General features: G+C 65.7%; 2 protein-coding genes across 10 annotated transcripts in view; one reads left to right on the top strand and one right to left on the bottom strand.

The window, feature by feature from the left end:
* The window catches only part of NRXN2 (neurexin 2), a 96873-nt gene extending 90995 nt beyond the window's left edge, over positions 1-5878 (top strand). For 5 of the 7 annotated variants that reach the window (XM_081099783.1, XM_081099782.1, XM_081099781.1 and 2 more), the window contains one exon: positions 3962-5878. In XM_081099783.1, coding sequence (XP_080955909.1) covers positions 3962-4845 — 884 coding nt within the window. In that variant the 3' untranslated portion in view covers positions 4846-5878. The remainder of the gene's footprint in view (positions 1-3961) is intronic. The other 2 variants (XM_081099786.1, XM_081099787.1) reach the window with 1 other exon arrangement.
* Positions 5879-8468: 2590 nt separating this feature from the next.
* Positions 8469-15039, bottom strand: SLC22A12 (solute carrier family 22 member 12; the record flags this gene model as incomplete). 3 transcript variants are annotated; one of them, XM_081098088.1, is made up of 10 exons in its annotated part: positions 8469-9231; positions 9730-9933; positions 10127-10235; positions 10720-10934; positions 11549-11664; positions 11821-11944; positions 12681-12849; positions 12921-13075; positions 13944-14047; positions 14638-15039. In XM_081098088.1, 10 exons carry the CDS (start codon positions 15037-15039, stop codon positions 9168-9170), a joined length of 1662 nt encoding a protein of 553 aa, XP_080954214.1. In that variant the 3' UTR covers positions 8469-9167. The 3 variants fall into 3 exon arrangements, with proteins under 3 accessions (XP_080954214.1, XP_080954215.1, XP_080954216.1); XM_081098089.1 differs by having other exon boundaries at positions 13023-13075; XM_081098090.1 differs by lacking the exons at positions 12681-12849; positions 12921-13075.
* Positions 15040-17087: the final 2048 nt, after the last annotated feature.

Raw genomic sequence — 17087 nt, 5'->3', positions numbered from 1 at the left:
TTCCCCAGTGAGGAGTATCTGGGGACCCACCCCTCCTCCTAAGTCCTCACTGGGCAGGCTTGCCTGATGCTCCGGGACCAGTGTACGGCCCAGGAAAGCCCAGTACCCACGTTGTGTGAGACTTGACGGCCCCAGAGCCCAGGCCAGCTTCAGAGCGTCAGGGAAGGGAGGCAGCGTGGGGTCTGATAGCCGTTCTCTTGCTGGGGGTGTGTGTGGGGGAAGCAGTGAAGGCAGGACAGCCTCCCGAGATGCTCTCAAAGCCTTGGGCAGATGAAGGCCCTGAAAAGCCCCCAGGAGAGCAGGGGAGGGACTGGCACCCAGGCATGGAGGCCAGGGAGCAGATGGGAGTTGAAGGGAAGGGGAAAGAGGTCCGTGTGACTAGGCCTGGGGGCTCTAGAGGCGGCGCAGGGGAACCTGGGAGCCAGTGTGTCCTGAGGACCTAAAACCCAACAGGTTGGAGGAGATGGTTGTGGGGCCCCAGGCTGGGCAGGATTTGTCTGTGGCCTGAGGCCTGATGCCCCCGCATACCCTCATCTAGATGGGGGTGAGAAGGAGGGTAGGGAGCCGTGGCCTGTGCCCTGGTCAGCCTCTAGGGCAGTGGTTCTCAACCTTCCTAATGCCACGACCCTTTAATACAGTTCCTCATGTTGTGGTGACCCCCAACCATAAAATTATTTTCGTTGCTACTTCATAACTGTAATGTTGCTACTGTTATGAATCGTCATGTAAATATCTGATATGCAGGATGTATTTTCATTGTTACACATTGAACATAATTAAAGCATAGTGATTCATCACAATATGTAATTATATATGTGCTTTCCGATGGTCTTAAGCGACCCCTGTGAAAAGGGTTGTTTGACCCCCAAAGGGGTTGCGACCCCCAGGTTGAGAACCGCTGCTCTAGGGCATGAGGTGTCCCCAGCAAGTACCCCTGATCCTATGCCCTGGGCCTGGCAAGCCTCAATCCTGAAGTTTCCAGGAACAACTGGTGGTCTAGTTTAAGGTCTAAAGTAGGGATGGCTCGGGGTGAGAGCTGGGCCCGCAGGGCAAGGCTCCTGGGTGGGCTGGGGAAACGGTGTTCAGGACCCGGCTGCCCTGGCCAGGGAGTGGGGCTCTCACCCCCTTCCAGCCTGGCCTTGCTCAGAGGAAATGCTTGATGAACATGCCTTCCCTTCCTGGACAAGACCACGAGCCCCCTCTCTGGCCAGGCCCAGTGCTGGGTGTCAGGGAGACAGAGGGGCCGTCGGCCTTTCCTGGCAGTGAGTTCAAACCCGGAGGAGGAGGTGATTGGCTGGATTCGCACGATGAGACATCAGCAGGGGAAGGTGTTCTGAACAGAAGGCAAAGGTCAGGAGGGGGCAGGTGGGGTGGGCCAGCGGTGAGGTCCCCACATGCGTTTAGGGTCCATCCAGAGGGGTGTCCTGCCAGCTTCCTTAGAGCTGAGTTTGCCCCTTACCCAGGGACCAGGTGCTTGGCATCCTCTGGGTCTGGGCTCAGACGGGGAGGGGAGGACAAATTGCATTCATCTGTCGGCCAGAGGCGATTGGGAGCCAGGCCTTGGTCCCACCCTCATTTTATAAACGAGGAAATGGAGGCCCAGAAAGTGAAAGGAGCCCACGGCCACGCAGGATTTAACGACAGAACAGGTCTGTGGCCTCCTAGGTTCAGCCGCCTGGCAGGCTACTAAGCACGGAGATGAGCCTGGTCTCCTCTGAGACTCGGCCCTTTCCTGGCCTCCCAGAGCCACAGAGGGACTGGGTAGGCCAGTGGTTCACCGAGCCTGATGCCCACCCCAGGCTCAGCATTCTTCAGGAAAGCCAGGTAGGATGGTCCCAGCTCCACAACACACCTCTGCGCTTGGCTGCGTGATTCAGTGTGGCTGAGCCCCCGGAGGGCCTGGCGGCCTGGGGCTTCGTAATCTGGGGTGCAGGTGAGCCGCTGCTCAGGGAGGGATTGGAGCTTGGTGAGAAAAGCAGCCCGAGGTACTCAGCAAGACTTCGAGTTCAACGGCAAGATCTTGGTTGCTGTTGGCTAGTGCGGCCGAGGATGGCTCGGCCAGGTGGCTGGAGCTTGTGGTCTGAAGGATCAGCAGAGGTGTGAGCCGCCAGCCGGGCTGCAGAGTGGCAGACTGGCCTGGCAGCGGAGCCCTAGGGTGCTTCCTACAGGGGTGGAGGGCTTGTGGTGCCATCTGTGAGGAACACACCCGGCAGAGACCAGGGAGAAGCCCTCAGATGGGGCCAGGGCTTGGGAAGTGCTGCAGGGGGGCTGGAGAGAAACACCCAGCACCCCCCCCCTGCCCCCCAGCCTCCCTGAACCGGGCTCCAGCTCCCTTCCACCCAACATTAGCAGATGGCAGCACTTTGGGTTGAGGGGGGCCCAGTAGGCTGATGGGAGTTGTAGTTGCTGACCCAGGGGCTGGTGGGAAACGTGGCCCATACCCCTCCAAAAGCTAATGGGAGTTGTAGTTCTCACCCTTTGGGGCTGATGGGAATTGCAGTTTCTGCTCTGGGGTCCCTCTTCATTAGACCTAACCCCCCAAAAGCCCTCCCCAATAGTTCCCTTGGGCCCTATATTAGCAAATGCTTCCTTCCCAGATGGCTGTGTATGTATTCTTTTTCTTTTTTTGCTTTCTTCTTCTTTCCGTTGTTTTATTATTGTTTTAACAATAATAAGAGGGCCAGAGGCGGTCAAGCTCTGGCCAGGTCCTGGCGGCCCATGGGGGTTTGGGGAGGGGGACGGGGGGGAGTCAGTGGGGGTCAGAGGTGGAGGGTGAAGAAAGAGAAAGTTGGGAGTTAGGGAAAGCTCAGGAATCGTGTGTCCCTGCCCCGCCCCCATCTCCCTGCCTCCACGTGGCTTCTCACGCCATTCCCAAGGTCCTACGGGACAAGACCCTCTGCCCACGCTTCCTCACGGACCTGTCACCTCCCACCTTCAGTTTCTCCTCTGCTCATGGCCTTCCAGGCTCCTTCCCATGCACATCCCCCCATCCTCACACCCTGTAGCAATCCCCACACATCGCCCCCAAATCCTCCTCCCCACTGTCCTCCACACACAGCCGCCCTCCTGTGCCTCCTCCCCAAATCCTCCTTCCTGCTGCCCCCCCCACACACAGCTGCCCTCCTGTGCCTCCTCCCCAAATCCTCCTTCCCGCTGCCCCCCACACACATCGCCCCCAAATCCTCCTTCCCGCTGCCCCCCACACACACAGCTGCCCTCCTGTGCCTTGTCCCCAACTCCTCCTTCCCGCTGCCCCCCCCCCCCCGCCCCGTCCCCGCACGCGGACACCCAGGGGGGTGACAGCCCCCTCAGCACCGCTCCGCAGACTTCAGCTTTGTCACTTGAATGCGGGGAGAGGGCACCAGCGAGGGAGGAGAGAGAGTGCAGGAGCCAGGCGCACAGGGAGAGGAGAGCGAGGGAGGGAGACGCCAGGCAGGCAGACAGGAAACGTGGTACGGAAAAGTTGTTTTTTCTTATTTTTTTCCGGGAGAACCCGCTTACACAGCTCTGTTTGTAATTTTTTTCTTCATGCTAAAATCACACGGCCTATTTGTTGATGTAAGTTGCCTGAATTCCGTGGTATGCTATCTTCTTTTTTAAAAACAAAAGAAAAAAAAAAAACAAAAGCCAAAAAAGAACTATCTAGAAAAAACCCTAAAAGATACTGTCGTTAGGCTTGTTTAAATGCTGCTCTTGTATGTGTTTAAAGTCGTAAGCCAGTAGAGTTTCTTTTCCGTTTCTTTTCGGTTTCCTTTCCTTTCTGTTCCTTTTGGTTTCTTAAGACAATCGAGACCCCGAGGGCCAGAGCCCGGGGTGCCCAGCACCCGCTGCCGCTTAGAGCGCGGCGCGGCCGGGCGAGGGGGACGGATGGGGGTGAGGCTGTTGTTTCTCGCTCTGTGGCGCCGCCCGCGCCCCGGCCCCCGCTGACGCCCCCTCTTCTCTCTTCTCTCTCTTGTTCTAGGAGGAGAGTTAATCTTGCCCATAATCACGGAGGACTCCCTAGACCCCCCTCCCGTGGCCACCCGGTCCCCCTTCGTGCCCCCGCCCCCCACCTTCTACCCCTTCCTCCCGGGCGTGGGCGCCACGCAGGACACCCTGCCCCCGCCCGCCGCCCGCCGCCCGCCCGCGGGGGGCCCCTGCCAGGCCGAGCAGGACGACAGCGACTGCGAGGAGCCCCTCGAGGCCTCGGGCTTCGCCTCCGGGGAGGTCTTTGACGCCAGCCTCCCCCCCACGGACGACGAGGACTTTTACACCACCTTCCCCCTGGCCACGGACCGCACCACCCTCCTCGCCCCCCGCAAGCCCGCCCCCCGGCCCAACCTCAGGACAGAGGGGGCCACGGGCGCCCCCGGGGTGCTGCTCGCCCCCTCGGCCCCGGCGCCCAACCTGCCGGCGGGCAAGATGAACCACCGAGACCCGCTGCAGCCCCTGCAGGAGAACCCGCCCCCGGGGCCCGGGGCCCCCACGTCCTTCGAGCCGCGGAGGCCCCCGCCCCGGCGCCCCGGCGTGACGGCCGCCCCCGGCTTCCCCCCTCTGCCCACAGCCAGCCCCACGGGGCCGGGGGAGCGCGGGCCGGGCGCCGTGGAGGTGATCCGCGAGTCCAGCAGCACCACGGGCATGGTGGTGGGCATCGTGGCGGCCGCGGCGCTCTGCATCCTCATCCTGCTCTACGCCATGTACAAGTACCGCAACCGCGATGAGGGCTCCTACCAGGTGGACCAGAGCCGCAACTACATCAGCAACTCGGCGCAGAGCAACGGCGCGGTGGTGAAGGAGAAGGCGCCCGCCGCGCCCAAGGCGCCCGGCAAGGCCAAGAAGAACAAGGACAAGGAGTACTACGTGTGACCCGCCACTGCCGGCGCCCGGCCGTCCGGCCGCCCGGCCGCCCGCCCGCCCGGCCTCCGCCCCGGAGGAGGGTGCGCCCGCCCGGGCGCTGCGGCCGCTCCCTGGCTGCCTCAGACTTCTCTCATGAAGAGGAAACGCAAAAAAAAAAAAAAGAAAAGGAAAACCCGTGCTCGCCCCTCTCCTCCTGCCGTCCGTCCGTCCGTCCGTCTGTCCGTCCGTCGGGGCGGCGTCAGTCCCCGCGGCTGTCCCTCAGCGCTGCTCCTGGGCAGGGCGGTGCTCACAGCCCCGGGTTGATTTATTTTTTTAAGAGGTAGTTTTATTTTGGTGGGGTTGGGCGGGAAGGAAGGCTGGGGGTTTTGTAAAGTGTCCACTCCTTGTCCTGTTAATTTCCCCAACTTTTCTTTCTCCTCCCGCTGTCCCTCCTGCCTTCCTTCGCTCCCAAGCCCCCCCCTCCCCCCCCCCAGGCTTGCAGTGTCTCTCGGCCCCATCCTTCCCATTTCTGTGTGTGTCTGGTTTCTCCCTTCCTTTCCTCCTTTGGGTTTCCAGAGTCGGCGGGAGAAGGGGGGAGGGTGGGCGAGTGGCCCAGCGAGGGAGTGGGGGGCGGGGTGGGGCAGTGGGTGGCCCCCAGCCCGGACTCCGTCGTCCACCTGGGAGAGGTGCCTTCCCGGGCCGCCGGGGAAGGGGCTGGGGCTGGGGCCTGGGAAGGCCTGTTCCGTTGTGTGCCGCTGGCGGGCGAGGTGCATCGCGGGGGAAGCTGCTGGAGGAGCAGGTGGGGGGCGGGGGGAGGGAAGGCACATGCAGATATTATATTAAAGACGAATATCCAGATGCCCGAGCAGCAGCCTGGCACCCGCCGGGCGCCGGCAGCGGGAGAGAGGAGGCAGTGCCCTCCCGCTGCTGGGGTCACTCGTCTGCCCACGGGCTCCCTGCTCCCCCAGTTTTTTTCTCTCTTTGTTAACAAATGTGTCTAAGTCTTGGAAAACACCCCAACCCCGGAAATGTGTGGGAAAAGAAAACAAAAACTTTCCAAATCCGAAGGCCCCGTGCCGTTTGTTCGGGGCGGGGGCTGCTGGGACCTGGCCCTGGCGCCGGGCTGGGGGCTGGGCCCAGACGGGGGCGTGAGCCTCGGTACCTTACGCAGCTCCCAAACTTTGGGGCCAAGCATGGCGTTGGGCTCCGGGGACAATTTGTCTTTGTCTGCGCAGCTGACGGGCAGGAAGCAGCCCGGATGGTCGCTGGCCCTGGTTGGGTCAGCCCTGGAGGACCCCCGCTCCTCCGAAGGGGGACGACGCCCCGGGGCCGGGAGCACGGAGTTGTCCCTGGGGTTGCCGCCGCCCCCGGGCAGTGCTGCTCCTGGGTGGGGAGAGCATCCCTGCCTGCTCCCGGGTCTCCAGGTGGGTGAGTCAGTAGCCGGGTCCAGAGCTGCCCCCGGTCCTGCCTGACTGCAAGTCTGCTCCTTCCCAGCCTGAGGGGTCAGGGCCCTGTGCCCACCACAACCTCCAGGGTCCACTCTGACTGGCCGTGGGCACCGCCTGACCTGCAGAAGGAAGTGGCCCTGGCACACCTAGGGGTTTGCTCCTTCGCGGAGACACTAAATAGGCCCACGGCCCCGACGAGCGAGAGACGGCTCTTGGTTTTTGTTGTTTTAGAAAGAGAGGAAGGCAGAGAGGGAGAGACAGCCATTGGTTGGTTCTTGCAGTGCCTGGACCAGGAGTAGAACCGCATCCTTGCACTTTAAGGCGATGCTCTGACCGACAGCTCTTCCGCCAGGTCTGTTCCTTAAGCCCCCCGGTTGCGAGGTGGGGTGGCAGGTGAGCCGGGTGGCAGGCACCCTCAGGAGAGCCGCGTGCAGGTGGTGGTGGCCCGCCAAGCCCTGAACACGAGAGGTGGCTCAGCCACGCTTCCGCCACTCAGGGCGCCTCCCCTTCTGCTTGGGGAGCCTGCCCCTCTCCCGGCTCTGCCTTCTCGCGCCCTTGGCTGGCCATCACCCTTCCCTGCCTGATTCACCCTGTTTCAGCTCTGCTTCTGCCCAGCTCGTCTCATGCATTTTCCAGCTCACAGACCTGGCCCATGTTTCAGCTTAGACACCCCCCAGGCCCTTGGGCTCAATCCCTGCTGGAGCCCCACCCCGTTGGCTCAGCTCCCCGCCCTCCTGGGATGCAGCCTTTGTCCTGGGACCCTCCCCACCATGGGGCGTAGCCTCGGGTCCTGGAGTCCTCCCCGAGTCCTATCAAGGGTAGGAGAGCGGGTCCTCCCGCAGTTGCCTGGGTGTGGGTTCCCATGGTCTTATCCTCTCCTGGCCTCCTAACCAGCCCCTCCAGGAGGGGGAGGCTCTGGTCCCCCCTTTCCCTCACTGCTCAGTCGGAGCCTGAGGTCAGCATCCCCAAGGCCAGCTCCAGCCCCCTGTGGACGCCTGGCGGAGGCCCTGGCTTGGGACAGTCTTGCCAGGCTGTCCTATCCCCGAGCGGGCGCTGGCCTCGCCCTGGGTCCTCTGCCGCTGCTCTGTCCAAGGGACGGAGACTTCCCCAGGCGCCCCGGCCCGTCACCACCAGCCAAAGAAGAAACAGGCAGGCAGGTGTCCTTGGGTGTCAAGAAGGGAAGGAGCATCCTTACTTCAGAAATTCTAGAACAGCCTGCACAGCCCGTCAGAATCGGGGCCGGAGGGGGCCGTGCAGGAGCCGGAGGACTGCGGGCCGAGTGCCCCTCTGCACAGGGAGGCAGAGCTCCCGGCCAGGGGGCGGCTCAAAGGCTTGGCTGTAGGAGGAGAGATTCCCGGACCTGCCGTTGACTCTGTTTACCCATTTGCAGGAGACGGTCCCCTCGGGCTCACCTCCTTGTTCTTGGGCCCCTGGTGTTGGACTTAGCCCCTGGGCCTGAGCTGGGCCTGAGCTGGGCCCTCGGGGTCTGGCTGGCCCGGGGGTGGAGTCTGCCTGCGGGGGAACAAGGGGGGGGGGGAGCTAGCCGTGAAGTCTGGCTGAAGCCGTGGACCTGGAAGCCCTGCCCTGCAAGCCCCCAGGGAGGGAACACCAGCTCGGCCAGTGCGGGCTCTTCTGGGAGGATGTCCCCTCCTGGAGGTGGACATGGAGCCCGTGGTGCCCCAAGGGAAGGCCTGCCATCAGGGGGCTGCGCCCAGCTGTCATGCAGGCCCGTGGCTGCTGCCAAGGGGGCACCCGTCTCCCTCCGCAGGGTGCGCACTCGGCCAGGGTGATGACACTCCCTAGTGCCCAGAGGGCAGGGCCTTGGGCCCCGGAAGCTTGTGACCGCCTGGAAGGATGGCAGCAAGGCCCCTCAGGCCATTTGGTGCAGGGGCATCGCTGGCCGCAGGACCTGAGGCCTGAGCTGGGCTCTGGACGCCTGCAGCCCAGGGCTGACTCCTGACTCGGCCCCTCCTGGCTGAGTGACGGGCAGTCTGCTTCTTGGAGCCTTCGTTTTCCCATCTGTGAAATGGCAACGTCTGCCTCGAAGGCTTCAGGAAAAGATGGAATGAGATGATGCCCTGAGGTGCCAGCCTGGTGCCTGGCCCACAGCGGGGGCGGGAGATGGCAGCCGCTCAGGGCCTGGGCAAGGGCCACCCAGCCAGGAGCCCCCACCCGGCAGCCCCGGGCCCGTCGCTGAGTCGGTGAGAGCCAGACATTTGTTCCTTTATTCACGCTCTCGTCTCCCTCCCACCTGTGCCCCCCGCCCGCCTCTGAGTGGGAGCTGGGGACTCCCCGACCCCCGGGAACTCTCAGGCCGGGGCCGTGGGTAAGGGTTTCGTTAGATCCTCGGGCTGGGCCTGGGGCCTGGCATGAGGACATTGGCCTGGGTCTGGGAGGCTGGGCGTTTGTAGAGAAGGTGGCAGGGGGATTCCAGGCAGAAGACGAGGCCGCCGGGCGGGACTGGCTGTGTGGCCGGAGTGTGTGTGTGTGGGGGGCGGGGGGGGGGGGTTGGGGGAGGAGCAGGAGCCGCCTTTCGGGTGAAGCTGAGGAGCCAAGATTCCATCACTGTGAGGCCTCGGGCTGGGTGAGAAGCTGGGAGGCTTTGACACGGTGATGATCCCCTCGGAGCCCGCTGAGCCCGGGCAGCAGGAGGGCAGCCGGGATCGACAGGCTGGCCCGTCCCCCGGCCTGGCCTCGCTCCTCTCTGCAGCCGTGAGTGAAGGTTAGGTGGCCTCCTGCCTGTCACACCATCATTGCCCTTTCTGTGTTGAAGGCGGCTCCTCGGTGAGAGCAGGGCTGGCTGGAGGGGCAGCCCCCGGACCCCCCAGAAATCCAGGCCTTTGCTCTCCTGCCGTCAGCGGAGGACAGCAGGCTCCTCCCGGCCGCTCGCAGGCTCTCGGGAACCTACAACTGCGTGGATTTCAGGACAGCAGGCCCCCGGGCTCCGTGTGCTGCCTTCTTCACCGACCTGTTCAGGAAAGATGCGGACGGGTTGTGTCTCGAAGGTGCAGTGACCCCTGACCTCCGACCTGTGTCCATCCTGAGGATCCAGCAGGTCCTGCTGCTCTCAGGGCCCTGGACTGAGCTCCCTGCGCACACGGTGGAGGGCGATGGGCAGTGACAGCCCTGAAGGCATCTTGGGGCTATAGCCGTAGAGTCTGGGGCCAGTGAAGACCCAACAATGGCCACCCTGCCCTCGGCTCCCCCTCACATAGGGCTCTGCTCCCTCCCCTGATTCTCTCGAGGTGGAGCTGGGGTAGCTGGGCCATTTGGGCCTCACACAGGAGAACGAAGAACGGGGTACACAACCCACACTGTCAGCCGGGAAACCCAGCCCTCGGCCTCCACTCTCCCAGATGCGCTGTGTGCTTTCGGCCAGTCCGCTCCCTCTCTGGCCTCTGCTTCTCCTCTGCCCAGGGGTGGGGTGGGGGCCAGGCCCGCCTGCTCTGGGCTCTGGTTTACTCACTGGTTCTGCACATCCTGGATGGTGTCGGGCAGCGGGAGGTGCTGGGTCTCGGGCAGCAGCAGCGCGGTCAGGCCGCTCAGCACCGGCACCGCCCCGTACACCAGCAGGGGCAGGGAGGGGTGGTGCACACCCAGCAGCCGGACCAGGGGCCCCAGGATGGCCCCCCCTCGGGCCGACATCTGGCCCAGGCCCACGGCGGTCATCCTGCCGGCACAGGGGCACTGTGAGGGGCCACGCTGCCCACCCACGGCCTTGGCCACCCCCTCCGGCCCAGCCCTGCTCCGCCCAGGGAGGTACGGGGGTCAGCCTGAGACCACATGGAAGAGAGACAAGGCATGAACACCCGTCCTGCCCTCCCAGCCCAGGGCACCCTTGCTCGGGCCGGGCCCAGCCTCACCTGAGCACGGTGGGGAAGAGCTCCCCCGTGTAGATGGAGATGCAGGTGAAGGCCACCCCTATCCACCCGAGCCCCAGCAGGGCCAGGGCTGAGCGCAGGGGCCTCATCTCTGTGGGCGGAGACGGGGATGGGCGGGGCCCAGCATCAGCTGGAGGCTCTCTCCCTGACCTCCCCCATGTCTGTGTCGCCCCCACTTGGGTGTCCCCAGACCCCACACACGCACCACGTCCTACGTGACCTCATGGCCACATGCTCCTATCCCCCCAATCTGTTTCCCGCTCAGACACCCAGAGCCAGACCCGGGGGGTCCTCCCTGACCCCCGCCCCCCATTTCCCTGCCCCTGTCCCTACAACTCATCACCGAGTCCTTCTTTTATCTCCACGGTTTTCACCGTGTCGCCCACCCCACTCCCTCCCTGCTCCCCTGCCCAGTACAGGCCACCCCCCCCTCTCTCCAGACGCCTCCTTCCTAGCTGCGCCCCCTGCTAGTCCAGCACCCGCAGGGGAGGGGCCGGGGTCTGTGTTCCTGGCTCAGGCCCCTCCCCAGGGAGGCTCCTCGGCCACAGCCACGGCGCCCAGACCGGCCCGCTCACCGCGGGGCACCAGCGCGTTGGCCAGGATGCAGAGCCCGGCCAGCGCCAGCGAGGCCGCCTGCGTGGGGCGGCGGCCCAGGCGGCTCAGCAGCAGCAGGGCGCCGAGCTTGGCCGCCATGTCCACGGCGCCGAGGAGGACCTGGAGCAGGAAGAGGTTGCTGTCCAGGGCCTGCAGGTCCAGGGCCAGGCCAAAGAAGGTGAAGCCGAAGGCGAACCTGGGGCGGGGCAGGCGGGTCAGGCTGCGGCGGGGCCTTCCACTGCTGGTTTGTTCTGGACCCACTTCCGCCCTCCTGTGCGCTGGAGGGCGGAGGGCGGCCTCTGCGGACCGCATTTCCCAGGGCCCTGCCAACGCTGCGCCTCCTGAGGTTTGGCCATGGGAGGCACTGGTGAGAGGCGGGAGGCGGGGCCAGGGGAGAAGCAGGGGGCTCCCCCCTCCCTTGCCCTGGGTGCCCTGGGTGCCCTGTCCCCTCCAGGCCCCCCTCGGAGGCCTCGCTGGTTTCCCTCTTCGCTGGGTGGCCCCGGCTCCCGGGCTCTGAGAATGCCCCGCCCTCCTGGTCCCTCCAAACTAGGGCGGGTGTGCTCTCTGGTGTTGAATCCCGACTCCTCATCCTGCAGCGCCTTCGTTATGAATCCTCCTTATTCCCCTCTTCTCTCCGCACTCAGCTGCCTGAGCCACTGGGCCTGGGCCGGAGCCACCCTCCGCCCCCACCCCAGACCAGCGGGACCAGCCGAGAGCCCTCAGAGGCCCTGCCTGACGCAGCAGAGCCCTGACTGGGTCCCCAGCAGCCGGGGCGCGGGCGGAGGGGCCCAGTGGGCGGGGGGCGTCTACCAGCACAGAGTGGAGACGCCGGTCCGGAGGCCCAGTCCAGGTGCGCAGAGCAGGTGGCCCAGGCTGGCGGGAGCCCGGCTCGCACTGAGCTCCTCCTGCATGGCGGAGAGCACGACCTTGGGGGGGCAGGGGGGGGGCATTGTCAGCACTGGCAGCTCCAGCAGCTCCCCCCCCCCCCGCTTATCCTAGGGGGCCAGGCTCTCCCGAAGGCCCTGTGCAGGGTCAGGGAGAGGGTGTGGGGTCCAGGCCTGGGGAAGCTCGCCCTGCCTCACCTCCATGGTCAGTGCGTCCCCCACTGCCCTCTGCCCGTTGATGGCGGCCACCCGCTGCAGCTCCCGCAGGCCCTGCTCCAGCCTGCCCGTGATGAGCAGCCACCGCGCCGACTCCACCATCCACCTGGGGCGGGAGGGAGGGCAGAGTGGGAGGGTCCCTGCCTGTCACCCCAGGGCCTGGCTCCAGTGGGTGGCCCAGGGTCCGGCCTCCACCAGCCTCACTGACCCTCTCACCCTCTGCCCAACGGGGTGGCCTCACTGGTGTCCACAGGCCCTAGACTCAGGAGGTGAGGTCAGCGGGCAGGCAGGACGGGCACTGACATGTGGCAGCCACACCATCTCAGCCGCCGGCCTTCCCAGCAGGCCCTCCTCCCTCCCTCCTCCCTCCTCCCTCCACTGGATTGAGGTGGGGGGTCCCTGTTCTCCCCTCCTGCCTCCCTCCTGACTCCATGGCCTTTCCCTTGCCTCACCTGGGAGCCAGGTTGGGGGGGTCTGGGTGCAGTAAGTTGCCCCCCCCCCTGCCACCAGTAGCTACAGGGGCACAGTCCTGCCCGCTGCCATAGACCCCGAGCCTGCCAGGGCCCCTCCTCTACTGTCAGTGCCCGGATACCTCAACCCTCCCCTTGTCGCCATGGCTGCACCTCCTGCCTGAGCCCCCGCCCCCGCCCCCACACCCCTGCGAACAGCTTCACGCTCGCCCCGGGGTCAGGCCTGGAGAAGGGTCTTTGGTCCCACATCCCGCCACCCCCCAGGCAGTCACAGTTCCCAGCACCTCTCGCTCCCCTTGCACTCGACTGGCCCCCGCGGGAGGCGTCTCCCGTTCCCCTGGGCGGAGGGTGGGCCGGCCGGGTGGCACCCACCAGGAGTACACAAAGCAGAGGAAGAAGGGCACGGAGACCGCCAGCTGCAGCCGCGCCCAGTCGCGCACGCCGTAGGCCACGGCAGCCATCAGCACCATGCCGAAGCTGTAGCCCAGGGAGTTGAAGGTCATGGCCAGGACCCGGGCTCGCGTGGACGTCCACTCCATCACTGCAGGGGGACACGCAGGTCACCCCCGGAGCCTGTGGGCCTCCCCTGCTCGCCCGGGCGGGGGCACCTACAGAGCGTGGCCGTGTTCATCATGACGCCGGCGATGGCCAGGGCCCCCAGGAAGCGGAAGAGGCAGTACAGGGCGAAGGTGGGGGCGAAGGCGGTCGCGGTGCCCCACACGGCCATCTGCAGGTAGCTCCAGGTCAACACCAGCTTGCGCCCGAACCTGTGCATCGGGAGGCGGGGGGGGGGGGCCACGGCGGGCCACGGATTGGCCACGGAGGTGACACCGGAGCCCACGCTGTGCTCGCTCACTGAGCAGAGGGGAAGCTAAAGACACCCGCGGCCCTAGCTGGTGTGGCTCAGTGGATAGAGCGTCGGCCTGCAGACTGAAGGGTCCCGGGCTCGATTCTGGTCGCGGGCACATGCCTGGGCTGCAGGCTCCATCCCCAGTGGGGAGCGTGGAGGAGGCAGCCAATCAATGATTCTCTCTCATCATTGATGTTTCTCTCTCCCTTCCTCTCTGAAATCAATAAAAATATTTTTTTAAATAAATTTAAATGGCACCTGGGGCCAGACCCACATTTTTTGTTGTTGTTAATCCTCCCCTGAGGATATGTTTTCATTGATCTTTTAGAGAGAGTGGAACAGACAGACAGAAACAGCCATGTGAGAGAAACACATCGATTGGCTGCCTCCCGCACACACTCCAACCAGGGCCCAGGCCGGGAGGAGTCTGTGACCAAGGTATGTGCCCTGGACTGGAATCGAACCCAGGACCCTTCAGTCTGCAGGCCGACGCTCCATCCACTGAGCCACACCAGCTGGGCCAGAGCCTCGCTCTTGGTCCGGGAGGCTCCTGAGCACAGGTGGGCACGATGGTGCCTCAGGGGAATGCGCTCCTGCCAGCGGGGCAGCCAGGCAGCCGAAGGCGGGCGGCGGCCGCAGGTGTCTGATGAGAGCATAGCCCTCCACAGCCCCCAGGAGACTCGGGGAAACCAAGGCCAAGAGGGTGCGAGCCCTGCGCCCAGCACAGCCGGGGGTGTGGGAGGGAGACCCGGGCGCGGGCCGGCCTGGAGGGGAGGGGTCCACACCTGTCGGAGGCTTGGCCGGTCACCGCGGCTCCCACCAGGACCCCGGCCAGGAAGATGGACTGCGCCATGGGCTTCAGGGCCTGCGCGTCACACACCAGGTCCCACTGCGGGGAGAGGGGGGAGCCGTGGGGGGGGGAGCTCGAGGGGAAGGCCCCGGGGGCTGGTGTGTGGGCAGCCTGGTGCCCTCTGGGGCTGGAGGGCAGGGCCTGTGGGACAGCCAAGGCTGTCACCCCTGCCTACGCCCCTCCCTGGCTCCCTACTGCCCCCAGGCAAGGGTCGAACCCTTTCTGGACTCATCTCCCTCCCTCCCACTTCCCTCTGGTTCTTTACAGAGGCCCTTTCCCGCCGGCTGCGGCTGCGGTGGCCCCCCTCCCGCGCCCACATTTGCCCATGCGCCTGGCGGGTCACCCCTGGGAGCCTCATGACTCTTCCCTGAGCCCCGCTGGCAGGCGGAGCAGCTGGGCTTGCATGTCAGGGAGCCGCCTGCGTCACCGCTGGGGAGAGGGTGCCCTCCGTGTCACCTGCTGTCCCACCCGCCAGGGCCTTGGCACCAGCCCCCCTGCCCGGGGAGGTGGCCAAGGAGGGCTGGCCGGCGAGAGGAGCTCGGGGACCCGGCCAGTCCGCATGCTGCCGACCGCAAGCAGTGACCGGCCGCGAAGGTGCCAGGCCTGGGGGAGGCGGTCGGGGGCCCTACCTGGGCCACGACGGTGGAGGTGAAGGTGCTGTGGTCGTAGACCCAGCCGTCCACGCACGGCTCCGTGGCAGCCTCGCTCCAGTTGGTGGCCGTGGCGTTGGGCTCCAGGAGCTGCCACTGTGGGTGGCGGAAGCGGCGACACGGGTGGGGCCCGCGGTGGGGGCCCGGAGGGATGGACACGGCCAGGAGGGCGTCGGGGCCCAGGGCGCCGGGGGCGCTGGCCGGGGCCGTGCCGTTGTCCAGGAGGGGCACCCAGCAGCGGTGCGCGGGCACGGCCGCCGAGAAGTTCTCCAGCACGTTCTGCGTGGTGAGCCACATGAGGGGCACGGCCAGGGCCACGGCCTGCAGCGCCTGGAAGCGGCCCAGGCTGCCCACCTGGTCCAGGAGCTCAGAGAAGGCCATGGCGCTCCCCCGGGGGCCAGGGCAGGCGCCCACGCCGCAGCGACCGGCTCAGGGCCCGGGGCGGCCGCCAGCGGGCAGCGAGGGCGTCTCCCGCCCGGCAGCCCAGAGCATGGCAGCGGCCCCTCCGCTGGGCGGGCGGCTCGCAGCTGTCGCCCCGGGAGGCTCCAGGGACCCGAGGCTGCGCGGGCGGCCCTGGCGCCGCTGGCACCTCCTCGGCATGAACTTGAGAAGTGCGGACAGCCGAGACGGCGGTCACCCGGCTGGAACTGAACGGGCCAGGTGGCACTTGGGGAAGAGGTTGGCAATCATTTCCTCGGTCAAAGTTTAACCTGACGTGAGGGAGCAGTGCCCTGCGGGGCTGGAGCCCCCGGCGGGTGTGGGCTGGGCTCTGCCCCGGGACTGCAGCCCCCTCGAACCCGGGTCTGCCTCGCTGGGATCCTCCTGATCTTGGGGCTGGCGTGGGCCTGAGTGACATCCCGTGCACAGGACCTATGTGTGGGCAGGCGTGTGTGTGGGCAGGCGTGTGTGTGTGTGTGTGTGTGTGTGTGTGTGTGTGTGTGCAGCTCAGGGGTCTGCTCGCTGGCAGAGTCCATGCTGCTCCTCAGCCCTTCGGTTGAGACCGATTTCCCCAGCGATGGGCTTGTAATCCCAGAATTTACTTTCCACTTAGAAATGATGACCGGGCTCTTCCCGAACCGCCGGTGGGTGCTTCCAACGCCCACTCCCGTGTCGTGCGTGGCTGGGCTCGCCCCCGTCATCTCCTGGGGACCTGAAGTGCTTTCCCGTGTCACTGCGGGAGAGGAGAGTCCCCGACAGCCCGCCAACGACAGGACGTGCTGCTGACGGTGGCGGGCGCAGGCCTGGAGCTGAGGGTGGAGAGGCCTGGAGCTGAGGGTAGGGGGTGGGGAGACCTGGAGCTGAGGGTGGGGAGTGGGGAGACCTGGAGCTGAGGGTGGGGGGTGGGGAGACCTGGAGCTGAGGGTGGGGGGGTGGGGAGGCCTGGAGCTGAGGGTGGGGGGTGGGGAGGCCTGGAGCTGAGGGTGGAGGGTGGGGAGGCCTGGAGCTGAGGGTGGCAGGTGAGGCCTGGAGCTGAGGGTGGGGGGTAGGGAGACCTGGAGCTGAGGGTGGGGAGTGGGGAGACCTGGAGCTGAGGGTGGGGGGGTGGGGAGGCCTGGAGCTGAGGGTGGGGAGTGGGGAGGCCTGGAGGTGGCCTCGGGTCAGCAGGCGGACGTGCTGGGTGCCCGCAGCTGGCAGGCTTGCTGTGCACCGTGGGGTCAAGGTTGGCGTAGGGTGGGTGGAGAACCGGACGCAGGAGGTGGAGACAGTGGCTGCGGACAACCCCTGTAGGGAGTTTGAGGGCAGGAAGGTGAGCAGTGGTCCCTGAACGGGATGGGATTTGATGAATTGGGGGACGGCCGGCTGTCGTCACACCCGAGCCCCAAATGCACAGTGGCTCCTGCACAACAGAAGCTATTCTCTGCTCACGGAGAGTCCTCTGGGCCTGGCCGGTCGGGGCGGCTCTCCTCCCGGGCGTCTGGCATGAGGGAGGTGGTGCGGCCAGGCTGAACGCCCCCCCAGAGCCAGCCTCGTGCCATCAGGATTAGCAGTGGGATGACATCATTCTGAAAGCGGACGCAGGCGTGGCCAGGTCTCCTTCCTCTCTGGACCTGGGCACCCTGTGGCATCTCCCCGGCCGGATCGCGATGCCTCCCCACCCCCATGTCCTGTGGCGACAGCAGCTGCCGCTGGCCCCAGGCCAGGCAGGAGAAAGGCCGGCGGAGTGAGGACTGTCAGTGACTCAGACAAGTCCCTGGGGGGCCAGCAGGACAGGCGGAATCCAGGCAGCCGGCCGGAGGCGGCGGCAGCCACGGCCAGCTCAGTTTGCTCAAGACTCTGGGGTCCCCAGACCCCGGGACACTGTTCATGTCCTTCCTTTACACCCGGCAGCCGGAGAAGGTGAAGCCCCTCAGAGAGCCGTGTCTTCTTAGCATGAACACATCACAAAGCAGGGCTTTGATGCCCATTTTACAGATGAGAAAGTCGAGGCC

The sequence above is a fragment of the Myotis nattereri genome, assembly GCF_964212035.1.
Source record: "Myotis nattereri genome assembly, chromosome: 9".
NCBI classification, from domain to species: domain Eukaryota; kingdom Metazoa; phylum Chordata; class Mammalia; order Chiroptera; family Vespertilionidae; genus Myotis; species Myotis nattereri.
This window is presented reverse-complemented; position numbering and strand designations above follow the sequence as displayed.